The sequence below is a fragment of the Monodon monoceros genome, unplaced genomic scaffold (genome assembly GCF_005190385.1).
Source record: "Monodon monoceros isolate NGI ecotype Baffin Bay Population unplaced genomic scaffold, NGI_Narwhal_1 Super_Scaffold_12, whole genome shotgun sequence".
NCBI classification, from domain to species: Eukaryota; Metazoa; Chordata; class Mammalia; order Artiodactyla; family Monodontidae; genus Monodon; species Monodon monoceros.
Genome location: NW_021703768.1, coordinates 36,028,763 through 36,051,970, shown reverse-complemented (window position 1 = coordinate 36,051,970; position 23,208 = coordinate 36,028,763). Strand labels below are relative to the sequence as shown.

General features: G+C 39.1%; 1 protein-coding gene across 3 annotated transcripts in view; it reads right to left on the bottom strand.

Annotated features, from left to right (window-relative positions):
• CCDC152 (coiled-coil domain containing 152) overlaps window positions 1–22,493 on the bottom strand; it is a 28,006-nt gene extending 5,513 nt beyond the window's left edge. For 2 of the 3 annotated variants that reach the window (XM_029216393.1, XM_029216394.1), the window contains exons 1-6: window positions 22,438–22,445; window positions 18,636–18,729; window positions 16,811–16,916; window positions 9,836–9,904; window positions 5,756–5,820; window positions 2,249–2,351 (exon numbers count right to left, since the gene is read on the bottom strand). In XM_029216393.1, the coding sequence (XP_029072226.1) occupies window positions 2,249–2,351; window positions 5,756–5,820; window positions 9,836–9,904; window positions 16,811–16,916; window positions 18,636–18,722 (430 nt within the window). In that variant the 5' untranslated portion in view covers window positions 18,723–18,729; window positions 22,438–22,445. Of the gene's footprint in view, window positions 1–2,248; window positions 2,352–5,755; window positions 5,821–9,835; window positions 9,905–16,810; window positions 16,917–18,635; window positions 18,730–22,437 lie in introns of all 3 variants that reach the window. The other variant, XM_029216395.1, reaches the window with a different exon arrangement.
• Window positions 22,494–23,208: the final 715 nt, after the last annotated feature.

The following is a 23,208-nucleotide window of genomic DNA, read 5'->3' as shown; positions in this document are numbered from 1 at the left end:
TCTTTAGGGACAGGGGACATAATACCCTAGCAAGGACCTAGGATATGGGACAAACTCTGTTAGAGTAGCCTTAGACCTCTAGAGAAAGCCCTGGCCAAAGCTGAGTGAAGTGGGAATACCTGAGATGCCCTGGCAGATAGTAGAGAAAGGCATAAGAAGGCTCTCGAAAGTTGGCATGCTTGAGTGGATATGTTATGTGAGGCAAGATAACTCAGCAAAAGATCATGTTCCTTAGGAGGGCCCAGAAGACACACTATTAACCAAGACCACAAGGAGTGTGCTGGTGAGAGAAAAACCAGCACCACCAAGAAGTTCAATGGTTGCTCTCATCGGCAAGCTCGGGCTGACAGAAGAGGTGGGTATAAAGTTGGGCTCATTAATATCTATGCGGATGGTGTCCCCCCTCCCCCACCAAGCTGTAGAAGCCAGATGATGGTGCTTAACTGCCAAAACCCAGGAGGCCACAATTATCATAATGAGCAGGAAGGTCAGAGGGCGGCCAAAGGGGCGTGATTTTCGACAGTTGTAGAGTTAGTTAATAGATGAGCAGCCAACACCTAGTACAAAAGAATCCAAATGGAGGAACAGGAGGCTGAGGGTACATGCCCCAGTTAAAAATTATTATCCTTTGCTCAGTTCCCCAGTCTGAACCACGTCTTTGGTCTAGAACCCGCTGGCTGAAAAGACACGGTTAGGTCCCTAGGAGGAAGAACATTTCAACAATCCCTCTTGTAGGTTTCTCCTGAGGAAGAAACATCCACAAGAACCATGGAGAACCTGCTACCTGAACTCCTATGGAGAAGTAGGTATGTGTAGTATAAGGAGGGGACAGTTGTGGCCATGAAAATGCATCTTTCAGATCTCCAGCTTCAGGGAACATAATTGGCTCATTGTCTTCATGACCATGTTTATGCTGAGCTCATGATTCCCAAGAGCTGCTCCTAGCCAGTGACTGAACTTGGCAGGGACACTAAGGCAGACTTGTTCCTGAGAGTTGCTGAACTTGGTTGATGGGCAAATTTGGCCCAACTTTGCTGAAACTTTCTTATAAGTGTGTCACAGTCTAAGACTTCTGCCCAACACACCTTCCTTTCTTCTCTTCTTCACAGAGGTTAGACCTGTATCATAAACCCACGGCTAACCCCGTCTCCCCCAGTTCCCTCCCTATCTACCCTCACAAATGTTTGCCTTAACAAACCTCTTGAATGTCTAATTCTGTCTAGGCATCTGCTTCTCAGAGAACGCAAAGAAACTGCAAAACTCTTTTCTAAAATGACTATAATTTTGTAGTCCCACTAGTAACGTATGAGGGCTCCAATAGCTCCACATCCTCACCAACACTTGGTATTGATAGTTTTATAGAAGATTTTAGCAGTTCTAAAAGGTGCAATGTGGTATCTCATTGTGGTTTTAATTTGCATTTCCCTACTAACCAATTATGTTGAGTGTGTTTTCATGTGCTTACTTTTCATCCGTATTTCTCTGGGGAAGTGTCCAAATATTTTGCCCATTTCCTTACTGGGTTGTTTGACTTCTTATTGAGTTATAAGAGTTCTTCATAGATTTTGGACACAAGTCCTTTATCAGCTATGCATTTGTAAGTATTATCTCCCTGTCTGTGGCCTGTCTTTTCATTTTCTTAACAGTGTTGAAGGACAGAAGTTAATAGTTTTGAAGAAGTTCAATTTAGAACGTTTTTCCTTTATTTTTTGTACTTTTTGTTTCTTTCTAAGAAATTGTGGCTAACTCAGGGTCACAAAGATTATCTTCTATGCTTTCTTCTACTTGTCTTATAGATGTAGGTTTACATTCAGACTTATCATACATTCCAAGTTAATTTTTGCATATGGTGTGCATCTAGGCTCATTAAGAAAGTTTTTAATACCTTTATGAAACCAGTTAACTCTCAACATAATTTCATGAGACTTTGCTGAAGGAAGAATATTTCATTAGTGAAATTATATTCAATATGCTGAGTATAGAAATATCAAAGTTAACTATACATTTTATATTAATTTTACAATGATATTAACTATTTCACATTAAATAATGTTAAGTGCAAACTCCATGAGTCCAATTTCTAAGTGTTATAATTTATATCACATAAATATATATAAAGGAACAAAAACTAAATTCAAATGTGTCAAGGCAATGTTTATTCAGAATACTGGCAATTACTGAAAAAAGTTTATATATCTGTGTAAATTGTTTTATGGTATCTTAGAATTCAGTAAATTTTAAAACTTACCTTTTTTCTGCATATCTTGATAAAGTTTTGTTATTTCTGTCTTATGTCCCTCCTCTTTGATTTTCATTTCACTCATAAGTTTGGCAATACTATTCTTATATTCCTAAAGATTAAAATATACATTCATCCTTCAATTTGAGTATGTGTAGACAACTTTTGATTAATTAGAAAGATGAAATTTTCAGTTTATATTAATTTTTGGTATATAATCATATCTAGAGGGGGAAGATATTGTTCATTGTTTGAATGCTCAGCTTTGAGAAGGACCAATTTCTGGTCCAAGTAGATAGAGACCATCTAGAGACAATGATTTTTTTTTTTTTAATTTATTTATGGCTGTGTTGGGTCTTCATTTCTGTGCGAGGGCTTTCTCTAGTGTGGCAAGCGGGGGCCACTCTTCATCGCGGTGCGTGGGCCTCTCACTATCGCGGCCTCTCTTGTTGCGGAGCACAGGCTCCAGACACGCAGGCTCAGTAGTTGTGGCGCATGGGCTTAGTTGCTCCGCGGCATGTGGGATCTTCCCAGGCCAGGGCTCGAACCCGTGTGCCCTGCATCGGCAGGCAGACTCTCAACCACAGCGCCACCAGGGAAGCCCCCCCGTCTTTTATTTTTTTTTCAGTACGCGGGCCTCTCACTGTTGTGGCCTCTCCCGTTGCGGAGCACAGGCTCCGGACGCGCAGGCTCAGCGGCCATGGCTCATGGGCCCAGCCGCTCCGCGGCATGTGGGATCTTCCCAGACTGGGGCACGAACCCGTGTCCCCTGCATCGGCAGGCGGACTCTCAACCACTGCGCCACCAGGGAAGCCCTAGAGACAATGATTTTTTATCTTTGCCTCTGAATTCTCATCACTATATTCAGAGCATATCATAGATGCTCAAAATATTTTGTTTAATTGTATGAATAAATGCCATGACAGCATTAAAATATGTCAAAAAAGCGCCAAAGCTATATTTTAAAGCCAACTTTAGGCACTGTTTGATGGTCTGTGAGCTTACCCTAATGAAGGATGAATCCCTTTGAATGTGGGCTGAATTTCTCTTTCTGAAAATTATATAAACATTCCTAATTCCCAGAAGGAGGTTAAGCGTTACCTATGGTAAGGGTTAGTTTTATGGGGAGGCTAAAGAAGGATGAATTTGGGGTTTGAGAAGTGCTCAACAGCCTCCTGAGGTTAGTTTCTTAGGTTGTTGAAGCATAGAAGTGATTTATTATGCTAATACGGAGAGTGGCATTGAGAGAGGTGTTGAGAGAGAAATCCTCCAAAGATAAAATTTACAATTTTTCCAGAGGTATGTTCCTACATAGAGAAACCACTCACAGGCAGGAGAAAAGGAAAGCAGGAAGAATAAAAGTGAGGTGGGATAGTAAGAAAGAGACAACGATCAAGGCAAGAGGCCCAGAAAAATCTCTAAACACCATAAAAGCAGGGACTTTGTTTTTACTCACTGTTGTATTCCTAACTCCTAGTGTATATCCCTTGATATATATATTTTGAATGAATGAGAGTGCAAATAAGAATTAAGTCAGAGGTTCTTAGCCTAGACCCAGTGAATAGCTCCTCTAGATTATCAAAAATTCAAGGGGATATAGTCAGGAGTCCTACTTGGGCTATGTTTTTTTGCCAGGCAACTTGCAGGAATGGCTGAACATATCCAACCATTGCCTTTGATTAAAGCTGGGCAGGTGACTAAAGGGATGAATCTCATAAACTTCTATTTTTCCTATGTTTGTATCTAGATTTTTAGATGGGCAACTACAGAGTGCCTTTCATAAACTTCTCCTGACTCAGGTGGTTGCATTAAGCAGTTGCTGCCCTGGGAAACCACAAGAGACAAATCTATGTATCTTTTCCCCATTGACTTTGCCACCTGAAATGTTTCCATTAATTTGGTAAGACCCAGGATTTTCACTGCAGCCTTGAGGCATACGGCTATCCTAAATGTCTGGGCTGGGGCCAGGCTGTATCTAATTAGGTTCTTCTTCCCTAGTTTAGCCTGTGCCAGCCCCAAGGAGTCCAATCCTTTCTTCTTTTTAAGAGGACAAAGTTCCAACAAGTTATTCTTGGTTGCCTTCTTTTCATTTGCTTTCTGGGAACTTTAAATTCCAACGGACAGCTTCTGGTTATATTTTTGTTCTTATAAAACTTAATAATTCTTAACATATTCCATAAATATGGCTGTTAAGTAACTCCTAAGTTTGTTTCTAGGGAGTGGTTCTCCATATGTTTTGGATGTGCCTGGAGGTTTTGTACTAGAGAATTTTCATTGGATTGAGGTGATCTTTAGTTTGCTTTGGACAGCGATTAATAAGTTCAGAATCTTGGATCATGGCATTTTCTCTGTAATTCCCATCCCTCTGAAAATTCATAGTATTCTAGATAAAGCAGTATTCTATGACTTGACATTTTAGAAGAGAAAAGAGGCAAAAATTTTCCTCCTTTCGCTCTGTCCCAGTTACACCCTGACTTCACATTTATTGTTGAACTCTAGAGGCAAGATATGAAAATGATGGAAAAATAAAGGAAACAGAGGAAAGGAAAAATAAAGGATGGGATATAATCCAGAGATATTTAAATTATTTTAGAATTGGTGATGAGAAGCTAAATTTTCCAAGAGCACAGTCGGTTGCCGTTCATTACTCCTGAGTATGACCCAGAAGCCCTGGAAGGGTTACAGAATTAGCCTGTATTTCTTCAAAGGCTCCTCAAGTGAAGAACCAGATTGAAATAGAGATGATCCTTCAAGTTGAAATTCTAAGCTGGATACAGATCCAAGTTGAGTTTTGGAAATCTTAGGTCTGCCAGAGTTTGACATATTGGCTCTCAGGAGATGAGAAAAAATTAGCATAATAAACTTCCCACAGGGCAGGGGGTGGGAACTTACATTTACTGAGGACCTTTTATGTTCTAGGTACTGTGTTTTATGTTCTGTAATTGCCATCATGGCACTGCTCTTATAGGAGAGAAGAAAACATAGCAGAGGGTATGTTGGCCCTTGGGAGAAAATTAATTGGTGATCCACATAAAATGCTGTCTTCATTTAGATGGTACAATAAAATTGCAATAAATTACTCAAATTCTAAATATTTAAGACATTCACTTTATTATAAAAAAGTTTTAAAGTGTTAATTGAGTATATTCTACAGTAAAAAGTCTGGCACTCCCATATATATTTGCTCTAAAAATTTTGGCTGTCTTTTTTTTTCTTTTTTTTTTGGCGGTACGTGGGCCTTTCACTGTTGTGGCCTCTCCCGTTGCAAAGCACAGGCTCCGGACGCGCAGGATCAGCGGCCATAGCCCACGGGCCCAGCTGCTCCGCGGCATGTGGGATCTTCCCGGACTGGGGCAAGAACCCGAGTCCCCTGCATTGGCAGGCGGACTCTCAACCACTGCGCCACCAGGGAAGCCCTTGGCTGTCTTTATTAATGAAAAAAACTACTTTATTTTCTAATTTGGGAAGACAATGCTCCACAGGGATCTGATTGAATATGAAGACACACAAACTCACCTGTTCATGAGTTTTTAACTTTTCTTTCATAAGATCAGCATTTCTTTTTAGTTGTTCATTTTCACCTGTGTAAAAAACATCAGTGAATATCCTAATATATAGAACTTTTAAATTAATATGGGAATATGTTTAACATTTCAAGTTTCCATTCATGTATGTATTCAACACATGCATACAGCATCAACTACACACCAGGCTCTGTGCATGACATTGGGAATGTTGAAACAAAAAAATTATTTCTCCTCAAAGAACTTACAGCCTAGTGGTGAGACAGATGTGTAAATAGTTATGATATGCTATGATAGTTGCTCTGTAATGGCAGTGTGTCTGAAATATGGCGGGGAGCTGTGGAAGAAAAGCTTAGGTCAGCTTAAAGTCAGGAAAGGATTTGTAGAAGAGGAACCACTTGAGCTGAGACTTAAATGATAAGTTGGAGGAATGTGTTCCAGATACAGAAAACTGCACAGAAGACTTTGGGCTTGAGTGAATATAGCACATTTGGGAAAATTACAATTCAAATACAGTATTGTTGGAGTGTAAATTTTAAGGAAAATGTGTTAAATAGGTTGGAGATGTAGCCTAATAGGAGGTAGACATATTCTATATGAATAACTTTGAATTTTATTTTATAGGTTACAGTGAAGTGAAATGATTAGTTACATGTTAAAAAGATTATCCGGCAGTGCAGAGGATGAATGGGGGTGGGGGTGGACCCCAGAGGAATGGATATCAGTAACAAGTGATCAAGTAAGAAATAACAGGAGCCTAAATTAGGTCACTGGCAGTAGGAGACAAAAGGAAAATAAAGATAACTATTTAGATAATAGAACTAACAGGAGACTTAGTGACCGATTGGATAGCAGAGGCAAAAGAGAAAAGGGAACGTTTGCCTTCTAGTTTTCTGATTTGAGTGGTTGAAAACTGTTCATTGGTTTGGGAAAAATTAAAAGGGGAAGATTTTTAGGAGTGAAGTGATGAATCTAGATCTTTACCACGCCAAATTTGAAATGCGTGAGGTATCCAGGAGAATATTTCTTGTAGGCTGAGAAACATTTAGAGGTGGCCAAAGGAAGACTATCCTATAAAGAAGACTAAGAAGAAGTGTCCAGAGACGCAGGTGAGGGTGTTACTAAGAAAAGAGAGTTTAAGGGGGTTATAATCAATGGCAATCAATGCACTAAAAAGATAAAATGAAAGAACTTTGAATCTGAAAACTCTGGGAGATGTTCAATTGTTCTAAGTTGAAGACTAGGTGAAGGTAAGGAAATGGAGAGAGTGCAGACTATTCCCTTGAGATTCGATTGTAAAAGGAAAGAGTGAGGGTAATTGGAGGGAATAAACCCAAAGTCAAGAAAACTTTGTCTTGTTTGTTGAAAAGGTGGGAGAGATCTGAGTTGTTTAAGTGCTGAGAAGAATGGCCAACAGAAAGAGGGAAATGAAAGAGAGAAAAGAAGAGACAACTGAAGATGCAACATCCCAGAAGAGAGAGGTGAAGAGAGATGAAAGTTAAACCCATGCAGAGAAATAAACTTTGGAAAAGAAGGATTTTCTTTTTTCTAAGCTAATGAGGAAGGAAGGAAGGATATGCCTGTGTATGAATATATTGGAGGAAGTGCAGTGGGAAGAAGGGGTGGTAGATGACAGGAAATGAGGTAGTTTATACATGACAGCTTTCATTTTTTTCTGTGATATAGAAAGTAAAGTAGGTTGAAAGAGAAAGAAACATTTAAAGTTGGGGGCTTAAAGGATGAAAATTTAAAAAGCCAAGATAAATTAAGGGTATAAGTGATACTGGGTCTCAAAAATTAAAAGGAGTCTGCAGTGTATGATTTTTCACCAATAGCCTTCAGTAGCTGTAGCAATGTAAGTAAAACAGTGTATGGTTGGATTGATCTGTATTTGAGGATTAGTATAGTTTGTATTGCAGAATGGGTGAGGGAAACAAAACTACTGTCAAAAGAGAAGATGAGTGATATCCTAAGCCAGAAAGAAAGGGAGGTTTTAGCTTTCAGCAGCATTATTAAGAACGACAGTTGTATTTATATAATGCCTTTCCATGTAAAACTTAAATAAGAAAAAATGAAATTAATTAAAATGTAGTTTTGCATCTTTAACTTGTCCTACTGCTTCACACCTATCATAATTGACATTTTTTGTATATAACCAAAATGTTTCTCTTGATGAAGGATGATGGAGAAGGAGTGGTGCTTCACAGTTTTCTGTATTCACTCTTGTTAACCTCTAGGTGTTTTTAGGAAAATCAGATATACTTAGATCAGGAAAGAGCCAATCCTGGTATAGTGCATGGTGAGAGTTCAAAATAGAGTCAGGATCTCTACCTGAGCCAGACATTAAAGGTGTTCAGAGCTAAAATTAGGCCAGAAGTAGGATTGGAGCCAGGACTGGAACTGGGAATCAGTATGAGATAGAGGTCAGGACTTGAGTTCAGTGCCCAACTGGGATCAGTGACAGGACTGAATGAGACATTAGACCTGGATAACAATAATTCCAAGTTCTGTATTGTCCATACTCTGTCATATTCACAAAGTAACTTGCTGGGATATTGATTGGGATCACTTTGAATCTATAGAACAAGTTGGAAAGAACTGACATCTCGACAATATTGAATCTTCCTTTCCATGAACATGGACTATCTCTTTATTTATTTAGTTCTTCTTTGACTTACTGTATCAAAGTTTTGTAGTTTTTCTTATATATATCTTATACATATGTTGTTAGATTTATACCTAACTATTTCATTTTGGGAGGTCCTAATGTAAATAATATTGTGTTTTATTTTTTATTTTTAATTTAAAAAATTTATTTTATTTATTTATTTTTGGCTGTGTTGGGTCTTCGTTGCTGTGCATGGGTTTTCTCTAGTTGCGGCGAGCGGGGGCTGCTCTTCGTTTTGGTGTGTGGGCTTCTCATTGTGGTGGCTTCTCTTGTTGCAGAGCATGGACTCTAGGTGCGCAGGTTTCAGTAGTTGTGGCTCAGAGCCTCTAGAGCACAGGCTCAGTAGTTGCAGTGCATAGGCTTAGTTGCTCCGTGGTATGTGGGATCTTTCCAGACCAGGGCTTGAACCCATGTCCCCTGCACCGGCAGGCAGATTCTTAACCACTGCACCACCAGGGAAGCCCCAAATACTGTGTTTTAAATGTCAAATTCCACTTGTTCATTGCTAGTATATAGGAAAACAATTGACCTTTGTATATTAATCTTGTATAGCTCAACCTTGCTGTAATCACTTAGTTCTAGAAGCTTTTTTTTGTTGAATATTTTAGATTTTCCATGTAGATAATGATGTTATTTTTATTTTTTATGTTTTTGCGGTACGTGGGCCTCTCGCTACTGTGGCCTCTCCCATTGCGGAGCACAGGCTCCCGATGCTCAGGCTCAGCGGCCATGGCTCACGGGCCCAGCCGCTCTGTGGCATGTGGGATCTTCCTGGACTGGGGCACGAACCCGTGTCCCCTGCATCGGCAGGCGGAATCCCAACCACTGCGCCATCAGGGAAGCCCCCCCCCCATGACTCTTTTTGATTTATGGTTTTCTCAGGGTATATGCCCAGTAGTGGGATTGCTGGGTCGTATGGTAGTTCTGTTTTTAGTTTTTTAAGGAACCTCCATACTGTTCTCCAAAGTGGCTCTATCAATTTACATTCCCACCAACAGTGCAAGAGTGTTCCCTTTTCTCCATTTATTGTTTGTAGATTTTTTGATGATGGCCATTCTGATCATGTGTGAGGTGATACCTCATAGTTTTGATTTGCATTTCTCTAATGATTAGTGATGTTGAGCATTCTTTCATGTGTTTGTTGGCAATCTGTATGTCTTCTTTGGAGAAATGTCTTTTTAGGTCTTCTGCCCATTTTTGGATTGGGTTGTTTGTTTTTTTGATATTGAGCTGCACGAGCTGCTTGTAAATTTTGGAGATTAATCCTTTGTCAGTTGCTTCATTTGCAAATATTTCCTCCCATTCTGAGGGTTGTGTTTTTGTTTTGTTTATGAAAACTCTCTATTCTTAAAGGTGCTGAAATATATCTTATTTTTTTAGATTTTACTATTTTTTCTAACTTACCTTTCAAATTATGTTGATATTCAATGGTCTGTTGTAGCCCTTTTATCATATTATGAAGAGTAGCACATTCTAAAACATAAAAGATAAATTTATTTGAATATTATTTGCTTTCACTTTGGAATTATTATCTCAAAGTTGAGACACTTAAAATAATATTTAATTGACAATTATGAGACCTAATAAAGCAACAAGATATCTCAAAATAAATTATATAATAAATACCTTTTAATCACTCTTTAAGTCAAATGCACTCCAGGATTTAGGAATGAGTTTTCTAAGGCACGATAAACCCAGTATGTAGGGATTCCCCACCATGTGACTTAGCAACATCTGCCCTAGAAGTAAGGCACATTTGGACATGTCTGGAGAACTATGAGGTGTGTATCCAAGTGAATTTTCCATAAAAGAACATTCTAAGGAAAGAGAGTCAAGGAAAATTAAGTTCTGTTCGAAAATAGAGCTGATGAGAAGGTGTCATTTGGGAGAAAATAATGCTTTTCTTCCTCACTGTTCTCTAACCTGTCCTCTTTGCCTGAGTCCTAGAGCAAGGGAGTAGCAATAAAAGTAAAAACTCAATGTGCTGAGTTACAAGGCATCAGCAACTTTGGTGCCAATGTCTTCTTGCATAATGGGAGATGGAACCTCCTTTGCAAGCATTAGTGCCCTGACATGTGCATATAAGCTTTCAGTATACCCTTGGTTATCACCAGCAACAGCTGATGGTAGCAACAGTGGTGGAAACTTCTGTAACTTTAATCAGTCCACTTGGCTGTAAGCTCCAGGATAGCAGGGATTGTTTTCTTTTTTACTATTTCTCCTTAATACTTAGAACAGTTGTGGTCCATAATAGTCTTTCCATAAATATTTGTTAAGTGATTGATTGATTGACAGGCAATATCATAGTAAGAAAGGAATAAGTGGAGAAACTGTGGTGTGAAAATAATATTGTATTGATATTCAAAGTGCTTTGCAAATATTAAATCATTTAACCCTCTTAACCCTATGACATTGGTCCTAGTATTTGCCTCATTTTACATATGAGGAAATCGATACGCAGAAGTTTAGCAAATTATCCAAAGTTATAAATAGTAGATGGTAGAGCTACAACATCAACTCCAGCAGTCCAGCACCAAAGTCAATGATTCTAACTACTTTACTACCACCAAGAAGACCAGCGCAAGACCACTTCCTCAGAGTAATTTGAGTAGGTGGGAGGCCCTGGAAAGGGGGCAAGAACAGAGCCAGAGACAGACTCTGTGATAGTTATTGCTATCACATTTTTACTATAAATTTGAGAAACCCAGGTTGTACTAGTTTAAGTTTATAATTATACTAGCTAAATATATAATGATGAAAACTTCATAAAGAATAACAATATTTTTAAAAAGAAAGATTAAGGCAATTTCATTCTTATGTGCTTGGCTTAACAGCTAATAAATATTGAACCTTAGGCTCTTTCTTTTTGTTTTAGAGGCCCACGGCCGATATTCAGGCACTATGCATTAGTGTGACACACTGACTAGTTTCCATTTTAGTTGGGTATCTGTTTTGATGGTTAAATATTAAATACCACATTTGTGTCTAACAATAAAAATTGTCTAGGTATAATAAAGTACTATTATTGAATGTTTACCCTGCCAGGCATTACACTAAGTACATTATAAACATCATAATCAGTATTCCATCTGATACTGAGAAGTTGGTATAATTATTGTGATTTTGCAAAGGGAGGAAGTCACCCATAGAGGTCTGGTTACTTAACAAAGATTCCACAGTATATGGAAGGTCTAGTTTTGAACACAGGTTTTTCGCATTTCAAATCCTGTGCTCTTAATTCAGTACTTCCTCAGGAATTGTAGGATATGCTGATGAAACCATGAAATTTGGAATCAGAGGAACCAGATTAGAGTTTTCTTTACTTTGTAGCTATGACACTCTGGGTAAGCTACTATTCTCATACATTAGACTGTTCTGACAAACAAATGAAAAAATATACTTTCTAAATTCACTCACAAATATTCAACATTGTTATTGTTGTTGTTACTATTTCTCTCCTCTGTGTCCCATAACAATTTGTATCTATTGCTTTTCTCCATTGTTCACATTACATTTTAGTTATTTGTGGTTTCTCCCACTAGATAGTGAACTCTTTCAGGTAAAGATATTTATTTTGATGTTCCTTGCTTCTAAAGTGGTAACTATTTCATAGGTGTTCAATAGTTTTTGTATTTATTAACTAACTGAAAGAACCAGTACTGTGAGGGGAGAATTCAAAACTTCACCTTTCAGTTAGAGGTCTTGCACTCAGTCTCTATGTACTTTTTTCAACTACACTAATAGAAATGAAAGTATTTTGTAGAAGTTAAAATCTTTATGCAAGTATAAGGTTCTACTCCTCCCCATTCCCCCTCTACCTTCCCCACCACCAGCTCAGACAAAGTTCCCACCATCATCCGTTTTTTTTCTCTTGCTGTTTCTCAGTAATAGAATGATGGTTAGTGACAACTGACATTACCTACTTCCTGTATGGTACTGTATCAGCTGCTACAATTAAAAATGGAGGCATAGATCCTGCCATCACTTGTCTTTATGCCTTTAAAAGCATGAATCCAGCATTTATGAAATATGGTACCTCAGTAATCAGCAAATTGAAAACAGAGCCCTGAAACTGAAAGTATACTGAATGTTCCCAAAATGTGTATTTTCAAATTTAGAACACAAGGTGGCTCTCTCAACACACCTTTTTTTTTTTTAAAAAAACAAAGGAAACTGGCTCAATAAGGAATTCTTCAAAAGGTATCAATAGAATACCATTCATTATTTTAGAATAATAGCTTTTAATTCTCTTTGCAAATCTTTACCGGCATTATCATTTCTGTTGGACTTTACAGTGTAATTTGAAGTATACTATCCTATCCAATTCTTAAAAACTAGAGCTCTGAATATTAAGCTACTGCTCATACTGTATAATTTAGTAAATCAGTGATTATTCTGAGGTCACATTTAGGCTCTATCATTAACAAGCAATTTGGGCATTAATATCTATTTCATAAAGCAGTTGTAAATATTAAATACAATTATGTATGAAAAGGTTTTTTTTTAATAGTATATGATCCTCAATATCAATATTATACCATCCTGAGCTGGCAAAGACATTGTTTATCTGGTATCAAGTGAAGAAAATAAAATATCATTCTTTATTGTTGAACAAGTCCAATCATTATATGTAGTTTGTTCTTCCTCTCTAAGTGAATTAGTACACATTTTGCTTTCTAAGATATCATTCTCACTTGTTCTTTCACTTCTACTGCGTATTATTCAGCAAAAAGGCCATTAGATTTAGAATAAGTATAACTGGATTTTAAAGAAGTATTTGATTATGTTTTTCAAGTAATACATACACATGAAACACAAGTTTAGTGAAAAGTGACTATCTCGCCAATCTCTGCCCCAAAACTAACCAGTTTCCTTCCCCTCAAAGCAAGCACTGTTACCGGGACGTTGTTTATCTTTCCAGAGATATACAAATATATAGGGGAGAGGGTGTTTGTGTGTGCATTAATATATATTTTTATAAAAATGATAATATACTGTTGTGTACATTGTTGTTTTCATTTACTATATGTGGGAGATTATGTTATATCATATAATGGTACTTCATTTTTTATCAGTTACATAGTATTTCGTTAAATAAACATACCATAATTTATTTAACCAGATATCCATTGGTAGATGTCACTCTTGGAAAGGCTTTCTCAGTTCTTAAAAACAAAACCCCCTATATTCTCTTCTAGTTTTTTTTTTTTTTTGTGGCTTCATTTTTTGACCTTTAATTAACTTTATTTTTTAGAACAGTTTTAGATGTACAGAAAAATTGGGAAGATATTACAGAGAGTTGCCAAATATTCTATACCTGGTTTCCCCTATTATTAACATCTTACTTTAGTACAGTATATTTGCTATAATTAATGAACCAATGTTGATACACTATTATTAACTAAAATCTATGCTTTATTCTGATTTTCTTAATTTTTACCTAATGTCCTTTTTCTGTTCTACGATTCCATCCACAATACCACATTACATTTATTTATTTATTTGTTTTGCCGTACGCGGGCCGCTTACTGTTGTGGCCTCTCCCATTGCGGAGCACAGGCTCCGGACGCGCAGGCTCAGCGGCCATGGCTCACAGGCCCAGCCGCTCCGCGGCATGTGGGATCCTCCCGGACCGGGGCACGAACCTGTGTCCCCGGCATCGGCAGGCGGACTCTCAACCACTGCGCCACCAGGGAAGCCCCACATTACATTTAGATGTCATGTCTTCCTTGGGTTCTCTTTGCTGTGATAGATTCTCAGAGTTTTCTTGTTTTTGATGACCTTAACAGTTTTGCAGAGTACTGGCCAGATATTTTGTAGCATGTCCCTCTATGTGAATCTGTCTGATGCTTATCTCATGATTAGATGAGGTTATGGGGGGGAAGAACATAGAGGTAGAGTGCCATCTTCATCACATCATAGCAAAGGTATATACTATCAACATTACACCAAGTTGACCTTGATTACTTGCCTTAGGTCGTGTATGTCAGAGTTTTCCACTATATAGTTATTCTCCACCACCTCCTTTTCCATTCTGTATGTTTCCCTATAGTGAAGAAAGTCACTATACACAGCCCACACCTGATGAGTGGGGTGTTATGATATACTTCCTTGAGGCCAAGTCACTTACATAAGTTATTTGGAATTCTGCAGAGATTTATCTCTTCATCCCCATTTATTTATTTATTTAATCATTTATTTTTATCAGTATGTACTCGTGGATATTTATTATATACTTTGAGTTATAATCCAATACTACTTTATCTATTTTGTTGCTCAAATCATTCCAGCTTTGGTCATTGAGAACTTTTTCACCTGGGTCCTTTATCCCTTTAACATACCCCTATCATTGTGGAGTTTTTTTTTTTTCTTTTTGAGCACTTTCTTATTTTCTGGTACTACAAGATGCTTTAGACTCATCTTATATATTTCTTGCCCCAGTCTTAGAATCAACCATTTCTTCAAGGAGCCCTGGTTCCTTTTATTATAAGAAGGTATTAGAAACCAAGATCTTGGTGCTAGGTTCGTTTGTTCCTACTGATTTTATGCCCTCTCAGTTGACGTAGTGAGGAATTATATGCATACAGCTTCTTCTTCTTTTTTCTTTTTCTGATGCCCAGCTCTTTATTAGTAAGGACCCTCGGTCTGGCAAAGGGAAGACTGGGATGCACAGGACTAGCATCCGTCTAGGGGGATCTTCCTGGTTATCAGGTGGCTTCTGCACGCAGGTGTAGAGGAAATACCTTATGGACGAGACCCCCACAGAGGGCAGCACTGTGACTGGCAAGCAGCAGAGGTAGGAGGGGAGCCCTAGGCACAGCTGGGCTCCTGGGACAGCAGGGCTTCCATGCTGGGCACAGACACACCTTTGGGGGAACTTCTCTAACTTCCAGGCAACAGCGTTGCAGCACACAGAGCCCAGGTGATGAGCTTGGAATCTGTTGAAAACAGCGGTTGTCAGCGGGCTAGGGCAAGGCCTTCCACAGGAAGATGCAAAGCAGGTGCATCTGCGTGCCATTCATCACACACTTCTGGAAAAGCGTGACCATCTCTGATGAGCTTGAGGGAATTCAGGTTCTCTTGGTAGTTGGTGTTCTCCTGATGCCTGGAACGGGTTGCATGGGAAGCCCAGCACTACCAGGCCTGGGGCAAAGTTTCCACTGCAGCTGGTTCATCTGAGTGCAGTCTCAGACCTTCGTGCCGCAGAGAAATGCCTTTTTCTCAATGAGTAGCACCGTGCCAGGCTGGGTGCCCAGGCTCCCAGGCTCCCTGAGGGCTGATGGGTGCACAGAGAAGGTATAGAGCAAGGAGAGGCAGTGCGGATGGCGGCTGCTGGGAGCTCAGTTGAGCGCATGGCGTGGACGTCCAAGAAGTGAGGGGAGAGCTTCAGACTAGGACAGCCCATTTTTTTTTTTTTTTTTTAAATATCTTTATTGGGGTATAATTGCTTTACAATGGTGTGTTAGTTTCTGCTTTATAACAAAGTGAATCAGTTATACATATACATATGTTCCCATATGTCTTCCCTCTTGCGTCTCCCTCCCTCCCACTCTCCCTATCCCACCCCTCCAGGCTGGAGGACAGCCCATTTTTAACACTAAAATTTTTGACCCATCTCATATTTCTTCTGGTGTAATTGTGAGGCAGGAATTCAACTGTACTTTTTCCACGTGTTTGAAGACCTGGACTGAGCCTTGGATTTGCCATTTCTTTTTTTTTTTTTTTTTAAGATTTTTTGATGTAGGCCATTTTTTAAAAAGTCTATTGAATTTGTTACAATATTGCTTCTGTTTTATGTTTTTGGTTTTTTGGCTGCGAGGCATGTGGGAATCTTAGCTCCCCGACCAGGGATTGAACCTGCACTCCCTGCGTTGGAAGGCGAAGTCTTAACCACTGTACCGCCAAATCCAGGGAAGTCCCTGGATTAGCCATTTCTTAGCTGACTGGACTCAGACAGATTACCTTCTTCTTTTTTTTTTTTTTTGCGGTACTCGGGCTTCTCACTGTTGTGGCCTCTCCCATTGCGGAGCACAGGCTCTGGACGCGCAGGCTCAGCAGCCATGGCTCATGGGCCCAGCCGCTCCGCAGCATGTGGGATCCTCCCGGACCGGGGCACAAACCCGCATCCCCTGCATCGGCAGGCAGACTCTCAACCACTGCGCCACCAGGGAAGCCCCAGATTACCTTCTTTTGTTTCTTCATTACCAAGGTGGAATAGTAATACCAGTCCTGTCTTTCTGGTTTATATTAAGGATAAAATGAAATGATAGTCTGGAAAGTTCTATGTGAATTTAAAATATTTTACAAATGTAAAATCACTGTTACAGCAAAAAGCACACTCATTAGAATTACTATTTCTGTAGGCAGCAGAGAACTAACCTTCTTTAATTGCGACCTCCTTTGTTTGCATTACTTTCAATAAACAGTTAGCTTTTTCCAACTGCATATCCAGTATATTGTTCTTTCCACTGTTTTCTATCATCCTCTACAGAAGAAACAGAATACATATTACCACTAAATCAATGCTGCTCTTTTGATTTTTTACCTAAAGATATGAAGACTAATGAAAATACAAACCATTTAATACCTGAGAGTCTAATAATTAAGCCTGGTATATATTCTTAAATAAGCCAACTTTCTAATTTATCTTTAATTTAAAGAGTAAGATGATAAAAAGTTAAAACAGATGAACACTTATGAAAAGTTATAAAAAGTAAAAATATGATCTAATTTGAACCTCCTTCTTTCCAACTATTCAACCTCCAGTCCTTCGATTAACAATTCCTTATAAATATTTCCAAAATATTTTGTGACTATAAAACTATAGGAAAGGGTCGTATTTACTCTGTTCTGTACCTTGGATGTTCCACTTAGTACTATTTTCTTGGAGATGATGTCACATAAGCACATAAAGGTCTGCCTCATTCTTTTTAACAGCTGCATTGTTTCATTCATGAATATAATTTATTTAAATAGTTCCCTACTGAGGAAGATTTGTGCTGTTCCCACTTTTTGCTATTATAGACAATGAATAAATATTCTTCAACATATCTCTTTGAAATCTTTGTGAATAGTGAAACAGCTGCCATGTATCCTTCAAGCACCTTCAAAAATCAATTCATGACCTGTCCTGTATCATCTATACCTTTACCCAATCCCTAGTCTCACCATTTTTGAATTTATCTCAAAGCAACTCCTTGCCATTATATTGTTCCATCCATAAATATTATCATTTATATGCATCTCTAAGAGATGACTCAAAAATACAATCACAATATCATTATAACATCAAAAAATGAACAGTATTTCTTATTTAAAATGTCTAAGAATATAAGAGCTAATTCCAAATTAATCTTCATATACTTTGTACAAATTCTTCTCCCACCAAAGTGCTTATTTCCTTCTCTTTCTCTCTTACTTTGGTCAGAATCACTTGGTTAAGAAAACCCAGGTTCATCATTGGAAAAAAAGCTCATGTCTCAAAATACCCATTGTCACGAAAATTCTTTCATTATGGCAATACTAAATCGTACAGAGGAAAAGAAGGAATAGAGAAGGATGATAAGAAAAGGAGAGAAAATAGAAGTAGGTATTATTCCTGCTCCTATTCCTGTTTCACAAATCCACCTCCCAAGTCTTTAATTTATCCATCTACATTTCTCAACAGCTATTCCTACTCCTCTCCCAGACAGAGGAGGAGAGAAAAAGCCTAATATATACTTGTGGGTATGGTCTACCATGTAATTTGTCCAGAGTTGGGGAGGGGGAGTTTAAACAAGTCTGCTTTTAGGCAAAAGAGAAGCAAAAGAGAACAAATAAAATAGGAAAGACTAAAAAATTAAGAGTTAGTCATAATGGCAAGAGATTGAGGATTGAGTCTACTTCAATTCTTACTAAACCATTCTTGAATTTATGGACATCCTGGGTACTTACACATGTATTTCCCCTTTAAGTTTAGCAAAAGTGTATCAATTATTCATTCCCTTGCCCCCCAAACATGTTGATGTATTAGTATAAACGAGCCAAAACCACATGTTTTAAATACAGATTTTAAAAATGAGAGAGAGGGGCTTAGCAAAATGCATTTCCATTATTTTTACCTTGCTTATTTTTTTGTACATTTTTTTTCTTCCCAACTCCCTCCATTGGCAAAATCTGTTCCACTTTTCCTTATATTCTACAGCTGTTTGATATCATTACATACCTTTTCTATCTGTGAGAAGTCATTTATAAGTTTGTCAATATTCACATTGCTAATCTTTTTCATACATCCTTCACTGCTTTGATTCATATCTAAACTAATGAAGAGTAGATAGTGTTAAAACAAACAAACAATATACAAAGCATATCATAGTGGTAATAGCTCAAATACTAAAGTTTCTGTACTCCACTCATGGAGTACCTACTTGAGCTCCATTGCACTCAGAGAATTTTTATTATACCCCCAGTATTAACCATGGTCAAATGAATTAAGGCTTCTCCACTCCTCTCCACACCCACACCAGCCAAGTTTTCTCTAAACCAATCTAAAATTAGTGCAATGATATGTGCATATGTAGAAATTATTTGTCCCTATTACACAAAAAACAAATTATGCCACTGTTCAACACTCATCTCTTTGCCATCAGTATGGCTGTACTTAAAATCTGATGCATTACTAAATCTGATGCATGACTTTTAAATATAGGTGTTCTCAATTTAAGATGTTTATAATATTTAATTATCATGCCACAAATATTTTTTGCTGCATTTCTTGGTAGTCTGCCTGTTGCCAGGAATTGAACTGTGTCGCCTCCAAAATTCTTATGTTGACGCTCTAAACTCCAGTGTGACTGTATTTGGAGACAGAATCTTTAGGAGATAATTAAGGTTAATTAAGGATAATTAAGGAATGAAGTCATAAAGGTGGGGCCCTAATCTAATAGGATTGTGGCCTTATAAGAAGAGGAAGAGAGAGAGTGCTCTTGTTTTCTCTCCACATGTTCACACTGAGGATAGGCCTTGTGAGCACACAGTGAGATGGTGGTTGTCTGAAACCCAAGGAGAGAGCCCTCGTGAGGTATCAAGCCTGCTGCCACCTTAATTTTGGACTTCCCAGCTTCCAGAACTATGAGAAAATAAATTTCTCTTGTTTAAGCCACTCAGCCTATAGTATTTTGTTATAGCAGCCTGAGTAGACAATACAATTATTGAATATTTTTCATATTTTGTATGGTAACCTGTTTGGTAAATAAAGGACATAAGGAAATTAATATGCTCAAAGCAATTGCTAAGTATTTCTATTCTCTTATTTTGTATAAGAATACTTTGGGATATAGCCAACTAACTGTTGAAGTGAAGACTGAGTTTCAGTTTTAGTTCTATGGAACCAATCACAAGAAATTCTGCAGAATTCCAGAGGTAAACTCATTTAGTTAGGATGGAGAAATTGACTTTTGCAAAACAGTAAGCATTTACATTTGAGGGTGGGAGAGTGTCTAGAAGAATCAGGATTAATATAAACTAAAAGTATGAAATACTTGTCTTTAGACTTTTCTCTAGCAAAGAGGAAGGAGAAAATACAAATTTGAAATTTAGGTAATCTAGACTGAGGAAGGGGCATGTGCCAATGCCTGGTGTGTGAAAGTGGCAGTAACAAGTAGTCCAAAGTAAAGGTAAGTAAAATTCCTAAAGTAATTACTCAAAGTAATTTTGGGGATATATTGTTTAAAATGAGGTACACCAAAACATAGATATTGCTTGACAATTTGTTACTTCATAAAGAAATCCAATTTCCTTCCTCTTTTTATATTGCATTAACAACTATTAGTGGTTTTCAATCTGAATTTTAGCCGTGTATTTTCAGTTTATTGAATTATTATCCTCTGTATCACATATACTAGTAAAACTCTTCAATAGTTAAAACTTGATCCTTAAGACAGGAGACTAACTGTAATAGCAACCCATGATAAATGCAGTAAAATTCCTTTTGGGGTAAAGTTTAGAAATCATTATGATTTGATATACTGTTTTTGAACTGTATACTGTTTTGATCTATAGGATAATCTGAAGTAGTTAATGATGCAAAATCCTCCCTCTCAACTTTTTTTTTTTAGTTCTTAACATTTTATTTTATTTATTTTACCCCCCCCCACCACCCTTGGCAACCACAAGTCTGTTCTCTATGTCTGTGGGTCTGTTTTTGCTTTCTAGATAGGTTCATTTATGCTATATTTTAGATTCCACATACAAGTGATATCATATGGTATTTATCTTTCTCTTTCTGACTTCCTTCACTTAGTATGATAAACTCTAGTTGCATCCATGTTGCTGCAAATGGCATTATTTGGTTCTTTTGTATGGCTGAGTAGTATTCCATTGCAATATATGTTCCACATCTTCTTTATCCATTCATCTGTTGATGGACATTTAGGTTGTTTCCATGTTTTGGCTATTGAAAATAGTGCTGCAATGAACATAAAGGTGCATGTGTCTTTTTGAATTATAGTTTTGTCTGGGTATATGCCCAGGAGTGGGATTGCTGGATCATATGGTAATTCTGTTTTTAGTTTTCTGAGGAACCTCCACACTGTTTTCCATAGTGGCTGCACCAACTTACATTCCCTCCAACAATGTAGGAGGGTTCCCTTTTCTCCACACCCTCTTCAGCATTTGTTACTTGTAGACTTTTTTTTTTTGCGGTACGCCGACCTCTCACTGTTGTGGCCTCTCCCGTTGCGGAGCACAGGCTCCAGACGCACAGGCTCAGCGGCCATGGCTCACAGGCCCAGCCGCTCCGCAGCATGTGGGATCCTCCCGGACCAAGGCACGAACCCGTGTCCCCTGCATCGGCAGGTGGACTCTCAACCACTGTGCCACCAGGGAAGCCCTACTTGTAGACGTTTTAAGGATGGCCATTCTGACTGGTGTGAGGTGATACACCTCATTTTGATTAGTGATGTTGAGCATCTTTTCATGTGCCTACTGGCCATGTGTATGTCTTCTTTGTAGTTCCTAACATTGTACTATTATTATTATTTTTTAATTTATTTAAATTATTTATTTTTGGCTGTGTTGGGTCTTTGTTACTGCACACTTGCAGCGAACGGGGGCTTCCCTTGCGCAGCTGGGGCTCTAGGAGCACAGGCTTCAGTAGTTGTGACACACAGGCTTAATTGCTCCGCTGCATGTGGGATCTTCCCGGACCAGGGCTCGAACCCGTGTCCCCTGCATTAGCAGGCGGATTCTTAACCACTGCGCCACCAGGGAAGTCCTGTAGTTCCTAACATTTTAAATGAAAAAGGTTTCACCAGGGTTTTGTCTCAGAACATGGCTCCTGAACTAAACTCATTTTAATTTGAGCTTGATTTTCTCCCAACTCCTCCCCGCTAATGAGACCCTTGAGGTGTTTTTAAACCATCACTAATATTATAGAACCATCCTTATAAAATCATCATTAACATTCCACTGGCTGTTATCACATGCTATTCCTTTTGTCACACTGGCCAAGCCATCTGATTGTTTCTAAGTGTCTTCATTGCCCCTCCTCCGATGTGCGAAGGACAAGGTCAAGATCTTTTCAGTCTGTATGGTCTTCTTGCCCAGTGAACTAGGTGACAAGCTGGTGATTCAGGGGTCGTTAAATTCTTGGTGAGAAGCAAGGGACTGACTTGTGACCTCCACAGCCAGCCGCACAGTGGATGGCAGCCCCATTTCCTTCCATGCCCTTCTCCTGGGTCGCTGCCTTGCCCTCGCCCCTACCCTGCTCAGGCCGGCCCGCGGCAGCCCAGCGACAGGCTTGTGTTATCTCCCCACCCCCGCTCCTTGCCACCCTGAATGAATTCACCCTCAGTCCTGAGGCCCAGGGATTCCAGTTTCCTCCACTCGCACCCTGCTGTCCTCAGGCGTGGGAGAAATGGCTGCGTCAGAACTCTGTTCTGACCCAGGAGGATGTGAGGAGGTGTTAAGTAAAGAATATTCACGGAAAAGAGAATTCCGAACCCACCCACGAAAGGTCTGGAGCGTACCTGCTGTCTCCCACAGTTCCCTCAGGTTTCCCCCCGCAGCTTCCTCCTGGTGCTGGTCCGCCCCTGACTGCCGTCCCTTCCCCCGGAAGCGGTTCCCCCAACAATGGGCCCGCCCTTCTCCTGGTCCCACCTGTGCTCTGCCCTAGGGCCCCTCCTCCAGCCTTACCTCCTTCAGCCTTACCTCCTTGGGCTTCTTAGGTATTTTCATGTAGTTTCTAGAATATGATTCAACACTTAGTGACTGTCAGATCAATAATTATTTCCCGAGCAAAGAATAAATCACATTGGGTTAAGTATTTTTTTAATAAATTTATTTAATATTTGGCTGTGTTGTGTCTTCGTTGCTGCGCGCAGGCTTTCTCTAGTTGCTGCAGGCGGGGGCTGCCCTTCGTTGTGGTGCGCGGGCTTCTCATTGCGGTGGCTTCTCTTGCTGCGGAGCGCGGGCTCTAGGCTCGCGGGCTTAGTTGCTCCGCGGTATGTGGGATCTTCCCGGACCAGGGCTTAGAACCCGTGTCCCCTGCATTAGCAGGCGGATTCTTAACCACTGCGCCACCAGGGAAGCCCGGTTAAGTTTTGATTAATGAGTCAGCACTATTGAATAAATAATAATCCATATTTATTCTAGCAACATAAAGTAGGCTTATAAAGTACCAGACACTATGCTGGGTGATGGAGATGAAAACGTGGATACAATGCATTCTGTGCAGTCCAAAGTCAGTTAATGGATATGATCTCTCTTCTACAGAGTTTTGTCTTGGTAGCTTAGTGGTT